Here is a 15,913-nt window from a genome sequence, read left to right as displayed (position 1 = left end):
TAGTGATGAAGTTCGAGGTGGGTCTTGGACACCCTCTCTCGGAAAGAGAGGATGGTGAAACCCATTTGGTAAGAGTTCCCTTTCACATCTGGTCTAGTCAGCAATCTCTGGAGAGCTGAGGTTTCCGGGATTCACTCTGAGCAGAAATCAGGGCTTTTACAGAAATTCTGCATCCGTGGAGTCATTTCTTGCTTTTCTGGCTTAAAAAAAAAAATATCCCCAGAAATCCTGCAAAACGGAAAGAACATTTCTTGGGAGTAACCAGTCAAGGGGTGGGGGGAGGGTGTACCTATCACTGGAGGGGAGGGGCCAGTGACTCGGGAACCCTGAAAAGCATATTTACTTTTCAAAGTATAGCGACCATCCAACACCCAGACCCCAAATCCCAGTCTAGAGCTCCAATACTGTCCCTGAGAGAGGGGTGCAGCTCAAAGTCCAACTCACAGGTTCCTTGCTTGATCTTCATGGTCCTTCATGTGGGAAACGGACGCTCACCTTCGTAGCCACCAAACCTTTGGGGAAAAAGTGGAACTGAGGCTGAGGGATTGGAACGTCCATTACTAAGGATGTCCCAGCCAGGTGTTGAGATGGCTAGAACCTGGGCGCCTGAAGAACGGACCTAGAAAACCTAGACTTAGAGCCAGCCAGGGAGGTCAGAGACCTGCTAGCGGAGCAGCAGTTACTTGTGGGTCTCATCTGGTCCTAGAGATTGGTCCCCCCAAAAGGAAGGGCCCTAGATCCCATTTTAGTTCCTGCTTCGTTTCTGCCCTCTCAAGGCAAAGACTTTGTCTATACCTGCCCTCCGCCAACACCAGCCTCAAAAGTAGAGACACAAGGAGTCTCCACCCGGAACGCCCCCTCCCCGGGTCCCCTGCCTGTGTCCCCTACCTGTTGAGCGGAGGGCTCTGCCTGGACTCGGCGGGGCTGGCTGGGAAGGTGACAGCGCGCGGCTCCTCCCGCCCGCGGCCACCGCAGCTGCACAAAAGACGCCGGAAGGCGTCGCGAAAGTCCGGGCTGCGGCAGTAGATGAGAGGGTTGAAAGCGGAGTTGGCATAGCCCAGCCAGTTCAGGGCGATAAAAACCCCGTTGGGAACTATAGAGGGCCCCGCGAGAGCGCGCAGCACGTTGGCCAGGAAGAAGGGCAGCCAGCACAGAGAGAAGATGCCCATAATGAGACCTAAGGTGCGTAGGGCGCGGTGTTCCCGGAGCGGCAGGAGGCGCGCCGGCCGCCGGCCGCAGGAGGGCACTCCATCCGGGGCCTCGCCTGTCCCGCCCGCGACAGGGGACGGAGAGCGCGACGGAGGCCGTGGAGACTCCTCGGGTGGGAAGCGGCCCAGCTCCCGGCGCAGCAAACGCCGTTGGCGCTTAGCCACCACGAACACTCGGGCATAGACGAAGAGCATCACAAGGAGCGGAAGGTAGAAGGAGACGGAGGAGGAGAGCAGCGCGTAGGGCATGTTGGAGGCGAAGGAACAGCAGCGCGGGTTGGAGTGGCACTCCTGTGCCTCGGCGTCCGCCCCTACCCGCCACCACTGGCTCATGATGGGTGCAAAGGACACGGCGGCGGACACGATCCACACCAGGACCACGGCCGCCCGGGCGCGGCGCTTGGTAACCAGCGAGCCATAACGCAGAGGGTTGGTGACAGCCAGGTAGCGGTCCACAGCCAGGGCGCACAGGGTCTCGATGCTGGCGGTTACGCAGAGCACATCCACTGAAGTCCACAGCTCGCAGCCAGTTGCGCCCAAGGGCCAGTGACCAGTCAGCGCCAGCGTGGCTCCTGGTGGCATTACCAGGAGGCCCACTACCAGGTCAGCTGTGGCCAGCGAAGTCACGAACACGTTGGTTATGATCTGGAGTCTCGGCGTGCGGGCGATGGCTATGATTACCAACAGGTTGCCTCCCACTGTGGCCAGCGCCAGCAACGCCCCAACCAATGCCGCTGCCCAGGGCACCCCTGGGAACCCACTCGCAGCGTTGGCTGCACTGGGGTCCAAGGTGGGGACATCTGACCACAAAGCCAGAGAGCCGTTCTTGTGAGGCCACGGAGCCATCTCGTGTCGCGCTTGGGGTGGGAAGATTCCCCCAGTCCCCCCTGACTCAGGGAAGGGGGCAGTAGGACTTGGGAACAACTCCTCCACCCTGGGCCATCTTCCCTAGTTGCTGGGAGACGTCTGTCAGCTTCCCTCCATCTCACCCTAGATGCTGGGAGGAGTGGCTGCTTTTAAAGGAGCAGCGTCCAATAGTCAGGAGAGAAGCCTCTGGTGGGAATTGGAGGGTGGAGAGGAACGGCCTGCCTTGGCACTCCCCTAGCACCGGGGTTTCCTGGAGCTCAGCAGCGACTTCCTGGCAGAACCTGTAGCAACCCTACAAAGAAAGGGAGAACCTCCCACCCTACCCCTTACCCAACAAGGAAGGTGACCCTCCCGGCGTGATAAACAAACAAACAAATAAATACTAAGGTATCCCCTCTCCTACTTGGATACTTGGATGCCCTCCCTACGGTAGGTAGCTTACTGTGTGAGATAGGCTCTGTATATGTTGATTAGAATGGTTAGGACCTCCGATTTTTCTGCCTCAACCTCCCCAGTACTGGGATTACAGGCCTGTGTACCACCACTCCGAACTCTAAGGCCCTTTACCTGAAGCCATAGCAGGTGGACTAGTGTAATTTTCTCTCTGAGCTGATGAGATCTGTCCCCTTTCCCTTCCTTCAGTTTTACCTACTCTCTCTTCTTGTCTACTTTTTGAAAGTTTTCTTCTTTTCAGTTATTGGAGACATCAGCTTGTTTCAGGAATCATTCTCATTTCACTTGGCATCCCCTAGGTTGTGATGCTAAGGGCTTCTAATTTCCACCCTTCTCCTACAGTGCCCCATCTATAAATATTTTTCCTAGAAGATTTCTAGGGGGGGAAAAAACCCCTCCAAATTCTGAAGTAATAATGAAGCATTAAAAACAGAGAATGGAGCTGGGGTGTGGAGGCTCACTCCTGTAATCCCAGCACTCTGGGAGGCAGAGGCAGGCAAATCTCTGTGAGTTCAACCCAGCCTGGTCTACAAATTGTCCAGGACAACTAAGGCTACACAGAAAAACCCTGTCTCAAAAACAAAAACAAAACACAACAAAAACCAAAACACCAAAAAACAAAAAACCAACCAACCAACCAACCAACCAACCAACCAACCAACAAACAAAATAACAAAACAGCGAATGGGGGCTGAGAATGTAGCTCAGTAATAGAGTGCTTACTTGGCATTCTGGAGGCCCAGCACTGAAAGAGAGAGAAAAATAAGTATTAAGTAAAGAAAGACAGACTGGGTTTGAGGCTACAGTTTGTCAAGCAGAGCGGTTCTCAACCTGTGGGTTGTGACCACCACAGTGGCAATAAATCAGATAGTTACATTACGATTCATAACAGCAGCAAAATGACAGTTATGAAGTAGCAATGAAAAGAATTTTATGGCTGGGGGTCACCACAACATGAGGAACTGTATTAAAGGGTGGCAACATTAGGAATGCTAAAAAACCTTCAGTTTTAGGTTTTCCAAAAGAAGAGAAAAGAAAAGAAAAAACAGTGTTTTTTTTTTTTTTTTTTTTTTTTTTTTGTCACTTGTTTTCATCAACTTCTTGGAGATTTTATACATAAGAAACTAGAATTGGGGAACTCACACTGCATGTGAATAGGTACATTAGGCGTCTCTCTCCATTATTTTCCCCTTTATTACCTTGACGCAGGGTTTCCCACTCAGCCAGAAAGCTTTTGTTTTGTCTAGGATGGCTGCTTCTCAGCTCTTGAGATACACCTGCCTCTGCTTCCCAAGGCTGGGTTATGGACCTGTGGAGCCACACCCAATTCTTTACTTGGGTGCTAGAGAGTCAAACTCAGTTTCTTACGCTTGCAGAACAAACACTCTCACCTACTGAACTGTCTCCCTAGGCCCCCACACTGCATTTCTGGAGTGTGTAGAGGGAAAGGCCTGGTACTTTAATGCCTCTAAAGTCTCTTATACAGTACTTTTCCTTTCCTGAACACCAGCCCCTTTGAGCTTCCTCCCCTCACCCAGTCTTTTAGAGCCTCACCCTGCCCTCCAGTACCAGTAAACAGTTCTGGGTGTGGGGATGAAAGTCTTAGAAATAAGCCTCAGGGGGTTAGGGAGATGGCTAAATCACTGAAGTGCTTGCCTTGCACGCAGAAGGACCCGAGTTCGAGGATTTTCAGGACCTACGAATAAAGAAGGCTGGCGTGATGGTCTGCCCACAGAATCCCAGAGTTGAGGATACCCCATCAACACTGACCCTTGAGCTGCCTTATTTCCTCCCCTGAAACAATGGGACAATAGAGAAAAAAGAATAGTGGAAAATGCCTCCAGGGCAACCCCATGCCATGTTCTTTTGAACAGCTCTATATTTCAAAAGCACACTGTATAGTCACTCGTCTAGGCAATCCCTCTGGGAGGCTGAAACAGGGGTTGGGAGGGGAAGAGAGAACCTAAAATTATCCCTGAGGAAAAAAGACCAGCTGGCTCCCAGGGACCCAGCAGCTCACTTCTCCATGAGTGGGGACTGTCAGGGGCTCTCAAGTCAATACTTGCCTTCTCTGTCCCATGGAGTAACCCATTCGGGCTTTGTAGCTCCCCTCTGCTGCCCCTACCCCTGCCCCAGGCGTGCCAGGGTGGTGTAGGCTGCATTTGGCTTGTTGATGATCATCAGGGTGATTGCACCCAAGTCGTGTTTTGCAACACCCCAAAGTGCTGCCAGTTATCGCAAAGGGGTGTCATAAGATTCTCGACAAGCAATCTGTAAGACAAATACATGCCATTTGGCAACTTTTTTTCTTTCTTTCTTTTTTTTTTTTTTTTTTTTCAGGACATAAGAGTAGGTTGGGGAAAGAGATCTGTCCCAGACATACTCAAGGGCTGTCACTACTTTAGTGAATAACTGACCTTGTTGTTTGAGAAAAATATGCAAAAATGATTGTATTTCTGAAAAAGACCAAGAGCCCCCAGTCATAAGAGCATAACTGTGTGTGGCAAACGATTAGTCTAGGAACCAAATATTGTGAGAATAAATGTGCCAGACCCCTGGTCTCAGAGGCCTGGGGCTGGCAGAGCCCTGTCCAACTACTCTGCCTCCTTCCTCATCCTCAACATTTTATCTCCCTCTCATGTCACAGTGTGTAATTACTACCCCTGTCCTTTCATACCTGTGTAAATGGGTTTTGTCTGTGAACAGAACTGTTATATATAAATAAGGCATACAAATTATACATTTGTAATTTTGGAAGTCATTGCTACATTCTCTCCCAGGACGATATGCCTGTTTGCAGGCTCACTATCACTTTTGGTGACCAGCTGGGGGTTGCAAGCCAATGGCCTGATGCTCTGGGAAGCCATCCTAATGGCTGGGCCTAGGGGAATTAGCGTTGCCTGGTCTGTAGAGGTCATCCAACTCTGGATAGACACATACATTGCCCAGAGAGAGTGTTGCTCAGGCCCAGTCCCCCATGACCTTTGTTTTATGCCCTTGGAAGCAATCAGTGAGTGTAGGGGCCCTCAGATGCTGAAGGTGGACCCCCAGGTTGCTGGCTATGAGTTAGAAGCTCCAAGGATGCGCTGTCTGTGTCTGAAAGAAGAGCGATCTGTCGTCAGATTGCTCAGAGCTCAGAGCCAGCCAGAGCAGCAGCTACTTGATGGACAGAAGTTCTGTTAGCAGGAAGTTTTGTCCCCGAGAATGTGCAGAAGCTGTGGTCCCACAGACATTGAGATTGGGCTTGTACATATGTTTCTCTAGATGACACAGCAGGAAGAAATCCGGCAGGGTTTGTGTGGCTGTGGCCTTGTACCTGGTCTAAGACCACACGTGTTAGAGGTGGGTGTATATAGTACATCTATGCGTGTTTTCTATTTTCGGTGCTGAAAATATCTATTTTGAACCCCAGGTCTCACGCCACTAAGCATATCCGTCAATTCTGAGAGATGCTTCCAGGCACGGAGAAGTGGCTACATCCTTCCAGTCATAACCTACTCTTCTGCTTTAAGGTTCTGGGAAGGAGAGGTGTGCCATGGCTTGTAATCCTTGCACTTGGGAGGCTAAAGTAAGAAGATGCTGAGTTGAAGAATAGCCTGGGTTACATAGTGATACTCTGTCTCAAAAACAAAAGCAAATAAAGAAGCTCTTGGAAGGCCACAAGACTGAGGGGACATTTGCCCTTGCTTTAGTTGTCTCTCTCCTCTCTGTCCTGGGACAACTGGCTTTTAACGTTTTTATGAACATGCAGGTGGCTTCTCAAGAGTGGTTTGCTCCCACTGTTTCTCCTTCTGCAGCAGGTACTTCAGGGGCTTAGGACTGAAGTGGCTTATGAACAACAGCTGGGGGACTAGGGATATAACATTCCCAAAGCCCTTGGTTTCTGTTAGCATTACATAAACTGGACATGGCAGCACACACTTGTGATCCTAGCAACCAAGAGCTGAAGGCAGGGGGTCAGAAGCTTAGAATATTCTTGGCAACATACCCCATTCAATGCCAGTCAGGCACTGAACTCAGTATTTAAAAACAAACAAACAAACAAACAAACAAACAACAAAGAGTTCTCTAAATAGTTTTTCCTTCTCCTTTTTAACAGTGCTGGACAAGCCTTCTACCACTGGGCTATCCCCAGCCCTCATTTGACTCTTTTGTTTTACACAGGTCTCAATAAGTGGCCAAAGTCTGGCATTGAAATCACTTTGTAGCCTAGCCAGGGCTTGAAGTTATAATCTTCCCAATGAGCTCTCACCGGTAGCTGAGATTATAGGTTATCACATGCCACTCTAAAACAGCTATTAAAGATCAAATCCAATACCAGCACTTAGAGAGTTAAATACCACTTGCAGAGGCTTATTCCTAACAGGTGCACAGGCAGAGGAGATGCAGGCTCTTCTGATGGCCATAACTTGTCCTCCTTCCCAGCCAGACTGTGTCAGCAACACCTTCTACTCCAGCACCGGACAACCGTGGACCACCTCCTCCCTGGAGTCAGGGAGGAGGCCCAAAGCTGCAAAGTCACCCTAAAAGAAGACATTTTGTGTCCTTTTGCAAATTTGACTCTACACACATTTGTGTGAAGGAGAGGCGGAGAAAAGGCTTCCATTCTTAGGAAACAAAAGGTACTCATCCAAGGGATGTTCTGGGACGAGGGCTTTCTACTAGAGGGAAAATTGGTTGACAGAATTTTTTTTTTAAACCAGTGTCTTATGCTTATGTTTTATTTTTAATTTGACTTAATTTTGCATGTTGGGGATGGAACCCAGAAACTTGTGAGCATGCTAAGTAGGAGGCCTATTGTGAACCTGGTCCTCCTATTTTATTTCTTGTTTATCATTGGAGGAAGGAAACCAAGAGTTGACCTTCTAGGACTGGTGAGATGACTCAGTGGCTAAAGGCCTTGCTCCTCTTCCAAGAGACCTGAGTTCAGTTCCCAGAACCCACACCAGTTAAGCTCACAACTACAAGTAAGTTCAGGTCCAGGGACCCAGAACTCTCATCTAGCCTCTGTGCACAGATATACATATACATGTGTATTTATGTATATATGCATGCATATGTGTATACATACATGCACATATACATATATACAAGTATATGTAATATACATATAAATAATAAAATAAAAATGAGCTGGTCCTTCAATTCCTGAGCAGGAAGACTAACCCAATGACTATATCAGAGAAGTTCCTCCCAAGGCCTGGGAAAAAAGGTCACAACCATACCCAAAGCCCAGACAGAAATCTTTAGGTCTCTGTCCAGTAAACAATCTCTCCTTAACAGGAGGGAAGCAAACCAGTGTGGGAGAAGAGCACAGAGAGGGGTGCCTGTCTCCTATAGAGAAATGTTTCATCACCTTTCCAGCTATGGCTTGGCTTGTGGGGAAATAGCCATGCTATTCAGGCCTCTTGCCCAGTCTCTCCCTCTTCCTCAGGAGGGAAGGCTCAAACAAGGCCAGAACCTGTCTGGTGAAGAGGAGGCTGGAAGTGCGGAAGGAAGCTGCTTGGCTGTGCCTCTCCTACTAGACCATGTCTCCCTCCCCGTGGAGCCTGTGTTAGGGGAAGATGGTGGGCTGAAGTCTGAGGGGCAAGATGCAAAATAGTAAGGAAGGTCCCTCTCCTATTTAAGGCAGGTTGAACCTACCTGGGTAGCAAAGGCTCATCAGCAAAGACACAACGTCTGATTGCCAGCAGGAGATGCTGGGGCAGAGGTGGGGGGCAGTTTCCAAAGAAGCCATGGGTAGGGAGAAAATGCAATGTTTTTTTCCTCAAGAGGAGACATGTCATTCTGTTTCTAGTTGGGAGAGAATATACTTCTCTTCTGGAAATAAATAGAAAATAGAAGGAAGAGGGATTTCCTTGGGTCAGCCAGCCTGAATCATCTCTAGAAGGCCTTTCTGGTACAGCTGTAGTCACTGGATTTTCAGTTTTCTGTCATCACTGTTCCCAGCCACCCACCTGTCTTGTGTAGTCTTATTATGCATACTGACAAAGAAGTGACTAGGATTCAGCTCCTTCCCCTGGGTTGGAGACCCTGAGCATCCCAGGGAGATCTGGGGTTTTACTTTGTTCTGCCAAAGGAGTCCTTCCTGGTTTGGTAGGCATCTTTGGGAAGTGTGGCTTTGTCCTGTGATGGAGAAGGGGAAAAAAAAAAAGCATGTCTAGAACTCATCAAGGGGATGTATTTGAAGAGATCTGCTATACCTCGACACAGCTTTCCACGAACAGATAGGCTTTCTCACTTCTAGAATGACAGTCCATTTAGCCTCTGTCTTCCCAACAGTGTGGACATCAAGCAAAAAAGAGATGGCACTAACAAGGGTCACATACCATGCCCCTCTTTGACTCAAGCCTGTCCGCAGTGTCTATGAAACATTGCCTCATGGCTGTGCTGCAAGCTACTGGCAGCAGAAAACGGTCGGAGGGGTGTGTGTGTGTTTTCCTTGTATAAACAGCACTGTTCAGATTTACTGAGGGGACATGTGTGAGGTCAGAGAAGAATGGGGCGATGGAGATGGGAAGGAAAGCCAATTCTCTCAGGTCTAAGCTAAGAAGCTTTCTCTTCTTGCTCTATGGACAGGAAACTGAGAATATGTGGAGAATTAGGGAAACGGAGGCAGAAGGAGGGCTACATAGAGGAAGCTGTCAACACTAGCTTCTGCTTCCTGGAGTTTGGTTGCTCCCTGGTTCCCTGAAGGAGACAAAAGGGCAGCTCCGGTGGTGAAGTAAGGTAGCAGCACAGGAGTACAACTTTAGCTTAGGGTTTGAAAAGTCTGAGCTCAAGCACCCACACCCCAAGACAGAACAAGCAGAACCAACCAAACACAAAGATTGAGAGAAAGAAGAGTAAAGTTCTGAGTGGTAGCGAATCTGAGAGGACTAGGCTTTCTTCAGAGCCTCAAGGGTGGCCTTGCTTATAAGAGCAGCTTATCTTCTAGGCCAGATGAGTGGTCCTGGGTGGGGAGCCGGGAGGCAAAGATGGAGAGAATGTACACCATGCCAGGAATGTCAATTCTGCCTTGAGATGTGGGGCAGGGGGAGGCAGCTCTGGCTTTCTCAAGTCATCTTTTTTTTTTTTTTTTTCCCTAGATAGAACCTATTGCAATATCCAAATGATGTCATTGACATGGAAGGCCAATGACTCCTGTGGCTCCCAGGATCCCCCTGATACATAGAGTATCAAGATGAAATGGTATTAAGAAGGAGAAAAGTCCTAGCTAGGGCTGGCTGGGCTACCTCCATTCCATCACCCCTCTCTCAGGAAGGAGAAGAAAGAGATGACAAGCTGTCGGAATCTGTTTCAGCAGCAAAATTAGGGTTTGGGGACAAGAGAGAGCCATTGTTCTAGAGAACCAAAGAGGGCTGATGACATTCTCTTTGGATGGCCATACACTCAGAGGTACCCAGCGAGGCAGAGGCATCCATGACAATGCTCCCCTATTCAAGCACACGCAAAAATGAGCAAAACCGTGCCCAGAGCACAAACACTCCCCGTATAAATTCCAAACTAGAGGCACACACTCAGTGAGAACTTAGATGTGTGTTCTTATACGGTTGCCATCATCACAATCACAGCCATGCACACGCAAACCAAGCCCACACAATCACAGTCAGGAGCACACAAAAGGCCAGAGCCTGTACCCCACATGGCCACGCCTTATCCATTGAGCTGGGAATGAAACACTGAAGCCCAAGGATGCAAGAACTCCAACACCATGTGGAAGCAGGAGGAGGTCAGGGGCCAGCACCCTTGGCTGTGTCTCTCCCCACTCATCTCTCAGTAGTGGTGCTGACTGTACAGGGCTTCAAGTCTTGAGTCTGTCGTGGGAAAGTCTTTTTAAAGCATAAAAAGCAGAGCCTAAATTAAACCCAGCACAAGCGATACCGACTCAGAGGAAACAAATCACTGGCTAGCTCTGTCGTGCTGTCATTCATCCCAGAGAAACTCCTTAAGTGAATTTTCTTTGAGTTTGAGACCAGCCTGATCTGCAGAGCAAGTTCTAGGACAGCCAGGGCTACACAGAGAAACACCATCTCACCCCCACCCCTCCCCCAAAAAGAGTATGGCCGAGAAACAAAACCTCCGTTTTGTGTTATTTGTGTATTCATCAGTCTGAGTGGATGGGAAGCAACCATGGGCATCAGGGTAAATGTCTGAGTTGCTGGGAGGTGCCGGACTCTAGAAGGAGGCTAGTTCCTACAACATAAGGGCAGAAGAGAGAGTGAGCATCCATAGAAGCAGGATTCCAAGGGAGCAGGAAATCTCTGATTCAATAAATGCCACAAAGGAGTCTTGCAGATGAATGTTAATAAGTGATAAGAGTTGAAAGGGCACAGGAAAGATAAATCACATTGTGTTTAGAATATAATAGTGGGAGCAGCATTTTAAAAAAGTGTGTAAGATTACAGCCTGCTGCAGATTCTGTAAGCTGCCTTATGGAATAGCAGCACCTTGGGAAGGGCACCCAATGGTACTGAGCATTCGCGGTGACCCCTGCCTCACCTACCTCTATCCATTAAGACTTCCTTCCATTCAAATGCAGATGTAAGGCTAACTATATACTTCTCCTCTAACAAAAGTAATGGCCTGGGAACTGGGGATGGTTCAGATGGATAAAAGCGCTTGTGAAAGCATGGGGACCAGAATTTGGATCCTTAGCACTCAAGCAAACGTTAGGTGGGTACAGCAGCTCCCTGGTCACCCCAGTGCTGGGGAGGTGGAGACAGGGGATCCGTAGGGCAAGATGGCTAATAGACTAGTGAAATTGCTGAGCTCTGGATTCAAGTGAGAGACCCTGACTTGCTATCTAAGGTGAAAAGCAGTTGAGGAAGATACCCGACATCAACCTGTGGTCTCCACATGCATGCACACGTGTGAGTAGCTACATAGATTGAACATACGTACATGTGTATAACCATGCATGCATACACATACCAAAAAGTAATTTCTTTCCTTGGGCTTCTCTGATTCTCTGTCTCTCTCTTCAACTGTTATTTTGTCTGGCCTGGAACTTGATGTGATCCTCCTGCCTCTGTCTCCTGAGTGCTGGAGTCATCATCAGACCACATTATCTTCTTCTTGAATGGTACTGTGGGACCATGGTTTTCCCTCTCTCTCTTTGCTTCCTGATCACGAGGCAGGCAGTTCTGTTCTCCATAGGCTCCTTGCCATAATGTGTTACCTTGCCAGGTAATTAAGAAACCATGAACAGAGATCCCCCAAACTGTAATCCCAAACAAATCTTTTCTGTTTTTAAGTTGATTATGTCAGCTATCTGCCACAGTACAGAAACTGAACACAGTAGGTTGCAATTTTGGATAAAACATTTTATAAGAACCCTTCCTGAGAAGTGTTTGCCTAAGGGGAAATCACATGAGGACCCTCTATGCTTTGGGAGGACAATGGGGGAAAGTTCTTGTATAGCCCAGTGTGTGATATATTTGGAGCAATGGGCCATTTAATTATGGAAATCCTGTTTAGATTGATGCCCTGTGTGGTAAGCTGAGGTACAATTGATTGGTCCACGTCTCTGCATAAAACTTTGAAACAAGGAGCATTTTTGGTAAATAAGAGAATGCACTTGAAGCTGAGAGTCCTGGAAGCTGGCTGACCAGTTACAACTGCCCTGTTACCGCTATGATTTCAGTTTAGGTTGAGACAGCAGACCCCTGCAGATTGGTGCTCAGCAATAATAGGCCTATTAGTAAGTGTTCTTCAGACAAACAGAAAGAGTGAAGTCACGGTAATGTATTGATAAGCAAAATAAACAAAAAGCATTATTAATAGGAATAAAAAGAATATGTAAGCCATGGTACCCAACCCATGGGAAAGTACCCCTCACTCTATTGATGATACTCTGCTACGCTTGCAGACAGGAGCCTAGTATAACTGTCTTCTGAGCAGCTTCCTCCAGCAGCTGATGGAAGCAGGTGTAGAGATCCACAGCCAAACAATAGGCAGAGCTCTGGGAGTTTTGTGGAAGAGCAGGGGGAAGGACTGAGGAAGCTGGAGGTGTCAAGGACACCACGAGATGACCTACAGAGTAAACTTACCTGGGACTATGGGGTCTCACAGAGACTGAATTACCAGCCAGAGAGCATTCCTGGGATGGACCTAGGCTCCCTACATATATGTAGCAGATGTGCAGCTTGTCCTCCATGTAGGTCCCCTAAAAACTGGAATGGGGGCTATCTCTGACTGTGTTGCCTGTCTTTGGATCCATTTCCCCTATTTGGGATGCCTTGTCTGGCCTCAGTGGGAGAGGATGCACTTAGTCCTGTTATGACTTGAGGTGCCAGGGTGGGTTGGTACCCATGGGGGGCTCCCCATTCTGAGGGAAGAAGAATGGGGGAAAGGGGTGTGAGGGTGGGACTGGGAGGAGGGAGGGGTCTGCGAACAAGCAGTAGAGTGAATCAATAAATACATTAATGGGGGAAAAAGCCATTGAGAGTTGGTGGTCCTCCTGCAATTGCTGTCAGGGCTACAAAATGGTGCAGCGCTGTGGAAAACACTCTGTTTCACAGATAGTTGAAGACTGACCTTGCAATACCACTTTAAGCTGTACAATTGACAGAAGTGGAAAGAGGGACCCAAGTAGAAACCTATACACCATGGTGATTGCAACCAAAAGAGTCTGAAGCCCAGTGAAGTGTACAAAGGGGTTTTTAACTCTAAAAGATGAGGCTGGGGCATTGCTACAACACGGACGGTCTTAAAAACATTAAGCTAGGCAAAATAAGCCAGACACAGACAATTACTGTGTGAGTACACTTACATGAAGTATTTAGAACAGGCAAACTCACAGAGACAGAAAGTAGGTAAGAGTTAACCAGGGGCTGAGGGGAGGGAGAAGAGGGAAGTGTTGCTTAACTCTAGTGGGAGCAGAATTTCTATTTGGGATCATGAGAAACGTTTAAAAATAAATACTAGCAACGGTTGCACAATATTGTGTTTGTAATTAATGCCCTGAGTTGTACATTTAAAACTTGTTGAAACAGCCAGTATGGCTGTGGACTCCTGCGATTCTGTCTTAGGAGGTTGAGGTAGGAAGGCCACGAGTTCCTGACTAGCCTGGGATACACAGTGAGACTCTGTCTCTAAAATTATTTAAAATAAAAATGTAAATAGATAAATAAAAATAAAAACTGGCTTAAATGAAATTATGCTTGCCACAATTAAAGGCTGTTTAGTGTAAGTGGTATAAAGGAAGAATGAGAAATAATGGGACAAAAAAGATTAAGTAGGGAGGGAAATGGGAGGGCAGGATAGAGGAGTATGAGAGAGGAAGAGCTAACGTTTAAGAGCTTAGATGTGTAGAAGACTCCTAAAATGCAGGCTCGCGTGCACGCACGCGCACACACACACACACACACACATACACAGATTAAATTGAGTTGCTTTATAAGGTAGGCACAATGCCCCTCATAGAGACCATAGACTGGCAAATATATAAATAGCCCAGGGGCTGGAGAGATGACTGTTAAGAGTACTGGCAGCTCTTCCAGAAGACCCAGGTTCAATTCCCAGCACCACATGGCAGCTTCCAACTTTCTGTAACCCCAGTTCCAGGGGGTCTGACATTCTCACATAGATATACATGCAGCCAAGACACCAATGCACATAAAGAGAAGTGATAAATAAATTATTAAAAAATAAATAAGAAGCCTAGTGCCAGGAGTGGGTTACCATATGTATGTATATATGTATATAAATTATATGCACATATAAATGTGTGTATATGCTTATATCGTGACTTCCCAATATTCAAGCTACTGCAATTACTCTTGTTCATCCTCCAGAATCTGACATTGAGACCTTGTTGCTGATGATATCACACACTTGAGTCATAAAATACAAAGGTATCAAGCTGGTACTGGCATTGGAGCTTCTTCTTGCTGGCCAGATTAGGGCTGGAAGGTTCAATAAATGCTACCAGAAGAAAAAAGTAATCTTCACTCTTACTCAGCTATGAAGCCCTTAAACTACAATGATGACTGGTTAAGAAACACCCCCAGAAGAGGGACTGCCTCTGACATAATCTGATTGGCCTGCTCGTTGATCACTTCCCCCTGAGGGGGGAGCAGCCTTACCAGGCCACAGTAGAGGACAATGCAGCCACTTTTGATGAGAACTGATAGACTAAGATCAGAAAGAAGAGGAGAACCTCCCCTATCAGTGTACTTGGGGAGTGGCATGCATGCAGAAAGGGGAAGGAGGGTGGGATCGGGAGGGGAGGAGGGAGGGGCTTATGGGGGGATACAAAATGAATAAAGTGTAATTAATAAAAAAATTAAAAAAAAGAAACACCCCCAGATTCAATAGTGACACAAATATTATGAGCATAACCTTATTAGTCAGTGGTCTCTAAAGGTACAGAATTGATAGAATGAATATATGTATTATTATTAAAACTATATAATATATAATATTATGTATCTATATTCATTTTCTCTCTCTGTGTGTATGTGTGATTTAAAAGGAGACTTATTAGATTAGCTTACAGGAGGTGGTTTGGCTTGTTCAACTATAGCTATCTCACATTGTAGAGGAATTAAGGAATCAAAGAATCAAGGAGTTTCTCTGTCCTTGAGGCTGGATGTCTCAGCAGTTCCAATCTGCTGTGGATGACCTGGGGGATTTCAGGAGAGCTGTGGATCTTCAGCCTACACTAGAAGCCCAAAGAGGTTGGTTCTAATATTGGTGAAGAAATTGTCTTAGCGTTCCATTGCTATGAAGAGATGCCATGACCACAGCATTTTTTTTTTTTTTTTTGAGACAGGGTTTCTCTGTGTAGCCTTGACTGTTCTGAAACTCACGCTGTAGACCAGGCTGGCCTGAATTCAGAGAGATCTACCTGCCTCTGTCTCCCACGGACTGAAATTAAACACATATACCACTACCACCCAGATGACCACAGCCACTGTTACAGAGGAGAAATTTAATTGGGGCTGGCTTACAGGTCAGATGTTTAGTCCATTGTCATCCTGAGTGACACGGGGCCAGGCTTGAGCATTTGAAACCTCAAAGCCCACCTCCCGGTGACACACTTCCTCCAACAAGGTCACACACACTCCTATGAGGTCACATCTGCTAATAGTGCCACTCTCTATGAGCCTATGAGGGCTCTATTCATGCAAACTACCACGGGAATGCTTTAGGGACAGAAGGGATTAGCTTGCCAGTGACCGTGGGGGGTAAGCAGGCCAAAAGCAGTTTCCTTCTTCTCCGCCTTTTTATGTGGGTTGCCATCAGAGGGTACTGCCCACACTTAGCATGGGTGTTAGTTCACAAGCTGACCCACTAGTCCGCTCCTAGGTTGCCTAGCAACCTGACGTCATCACCTGCCGCCACCAGGTGTGCGCTAGACACGCTTCAGCTGCGCGCCA

General features: G+C 47.5%; 1 protein-coding gene across 1 annotated transcript; it reads right to left on the bottom strand.

The window, feature by feature from the left end:
• Window positions 1-456: 456 nt before the first annotated feature.
• On the bottom strand, window positions 457-2,171 carry Adrb3 (adrenoceptor beta 3). The gene is made up of 2 exons (XM_055593462.1): window positions 889-2,171; window positions 457-512 (listed from the first exon to the last, which is right to left on the bottom strand). The coding sequence occupies exons 1-2, from the start codon at window positions 2,052-2,054 to the stop codon at window positions 473-475; spliced, it is 1,206 nt and encodes a 401-aa protein (XP_055449437.1). The 5' UTR covers window positions 2,055-2,171; the 3' UTR covers window positions 457-472.
• Between the last annotated feature and the right edge of the window lie 13,742 nt (window positions 2,172-15,913).

Source organism: Psammomys obesus, unplaced genomic scaffold, assembly GCF_907164565.1.
Source record: "Psammomys obesus unplaced genomic scaffold, mPsaObe1.curated_primary_1811, whole genome shotgun sequence".
Lineage (NCBI taxonomy): Eukaryota > Metazoa > Chordata > Mammalia > Rodentia > Muridae > Psammomys > Psammomys obesus.
This window is presented reverse-complemented; position numbering and strand designations above follow the sequence as displayed.

Bases quoted from the DNA above. Each gene is read 5' to 3' on its own strand.
- Adrb3 (XM_055593462.1), bottom strand. From the start codon at position 2,054: ATGGCTCCGTGGCCTCACAAGAACGGCTCTCTGGCTTTGTGGTCAGAT. The intron at 513-888 runs GTAGGGGACACA...TTTTCCCCAAAG, and splicing joins CAGAGCCCTCCGCTCAACAG to GTTTGGTGGCTACGAAGGTG.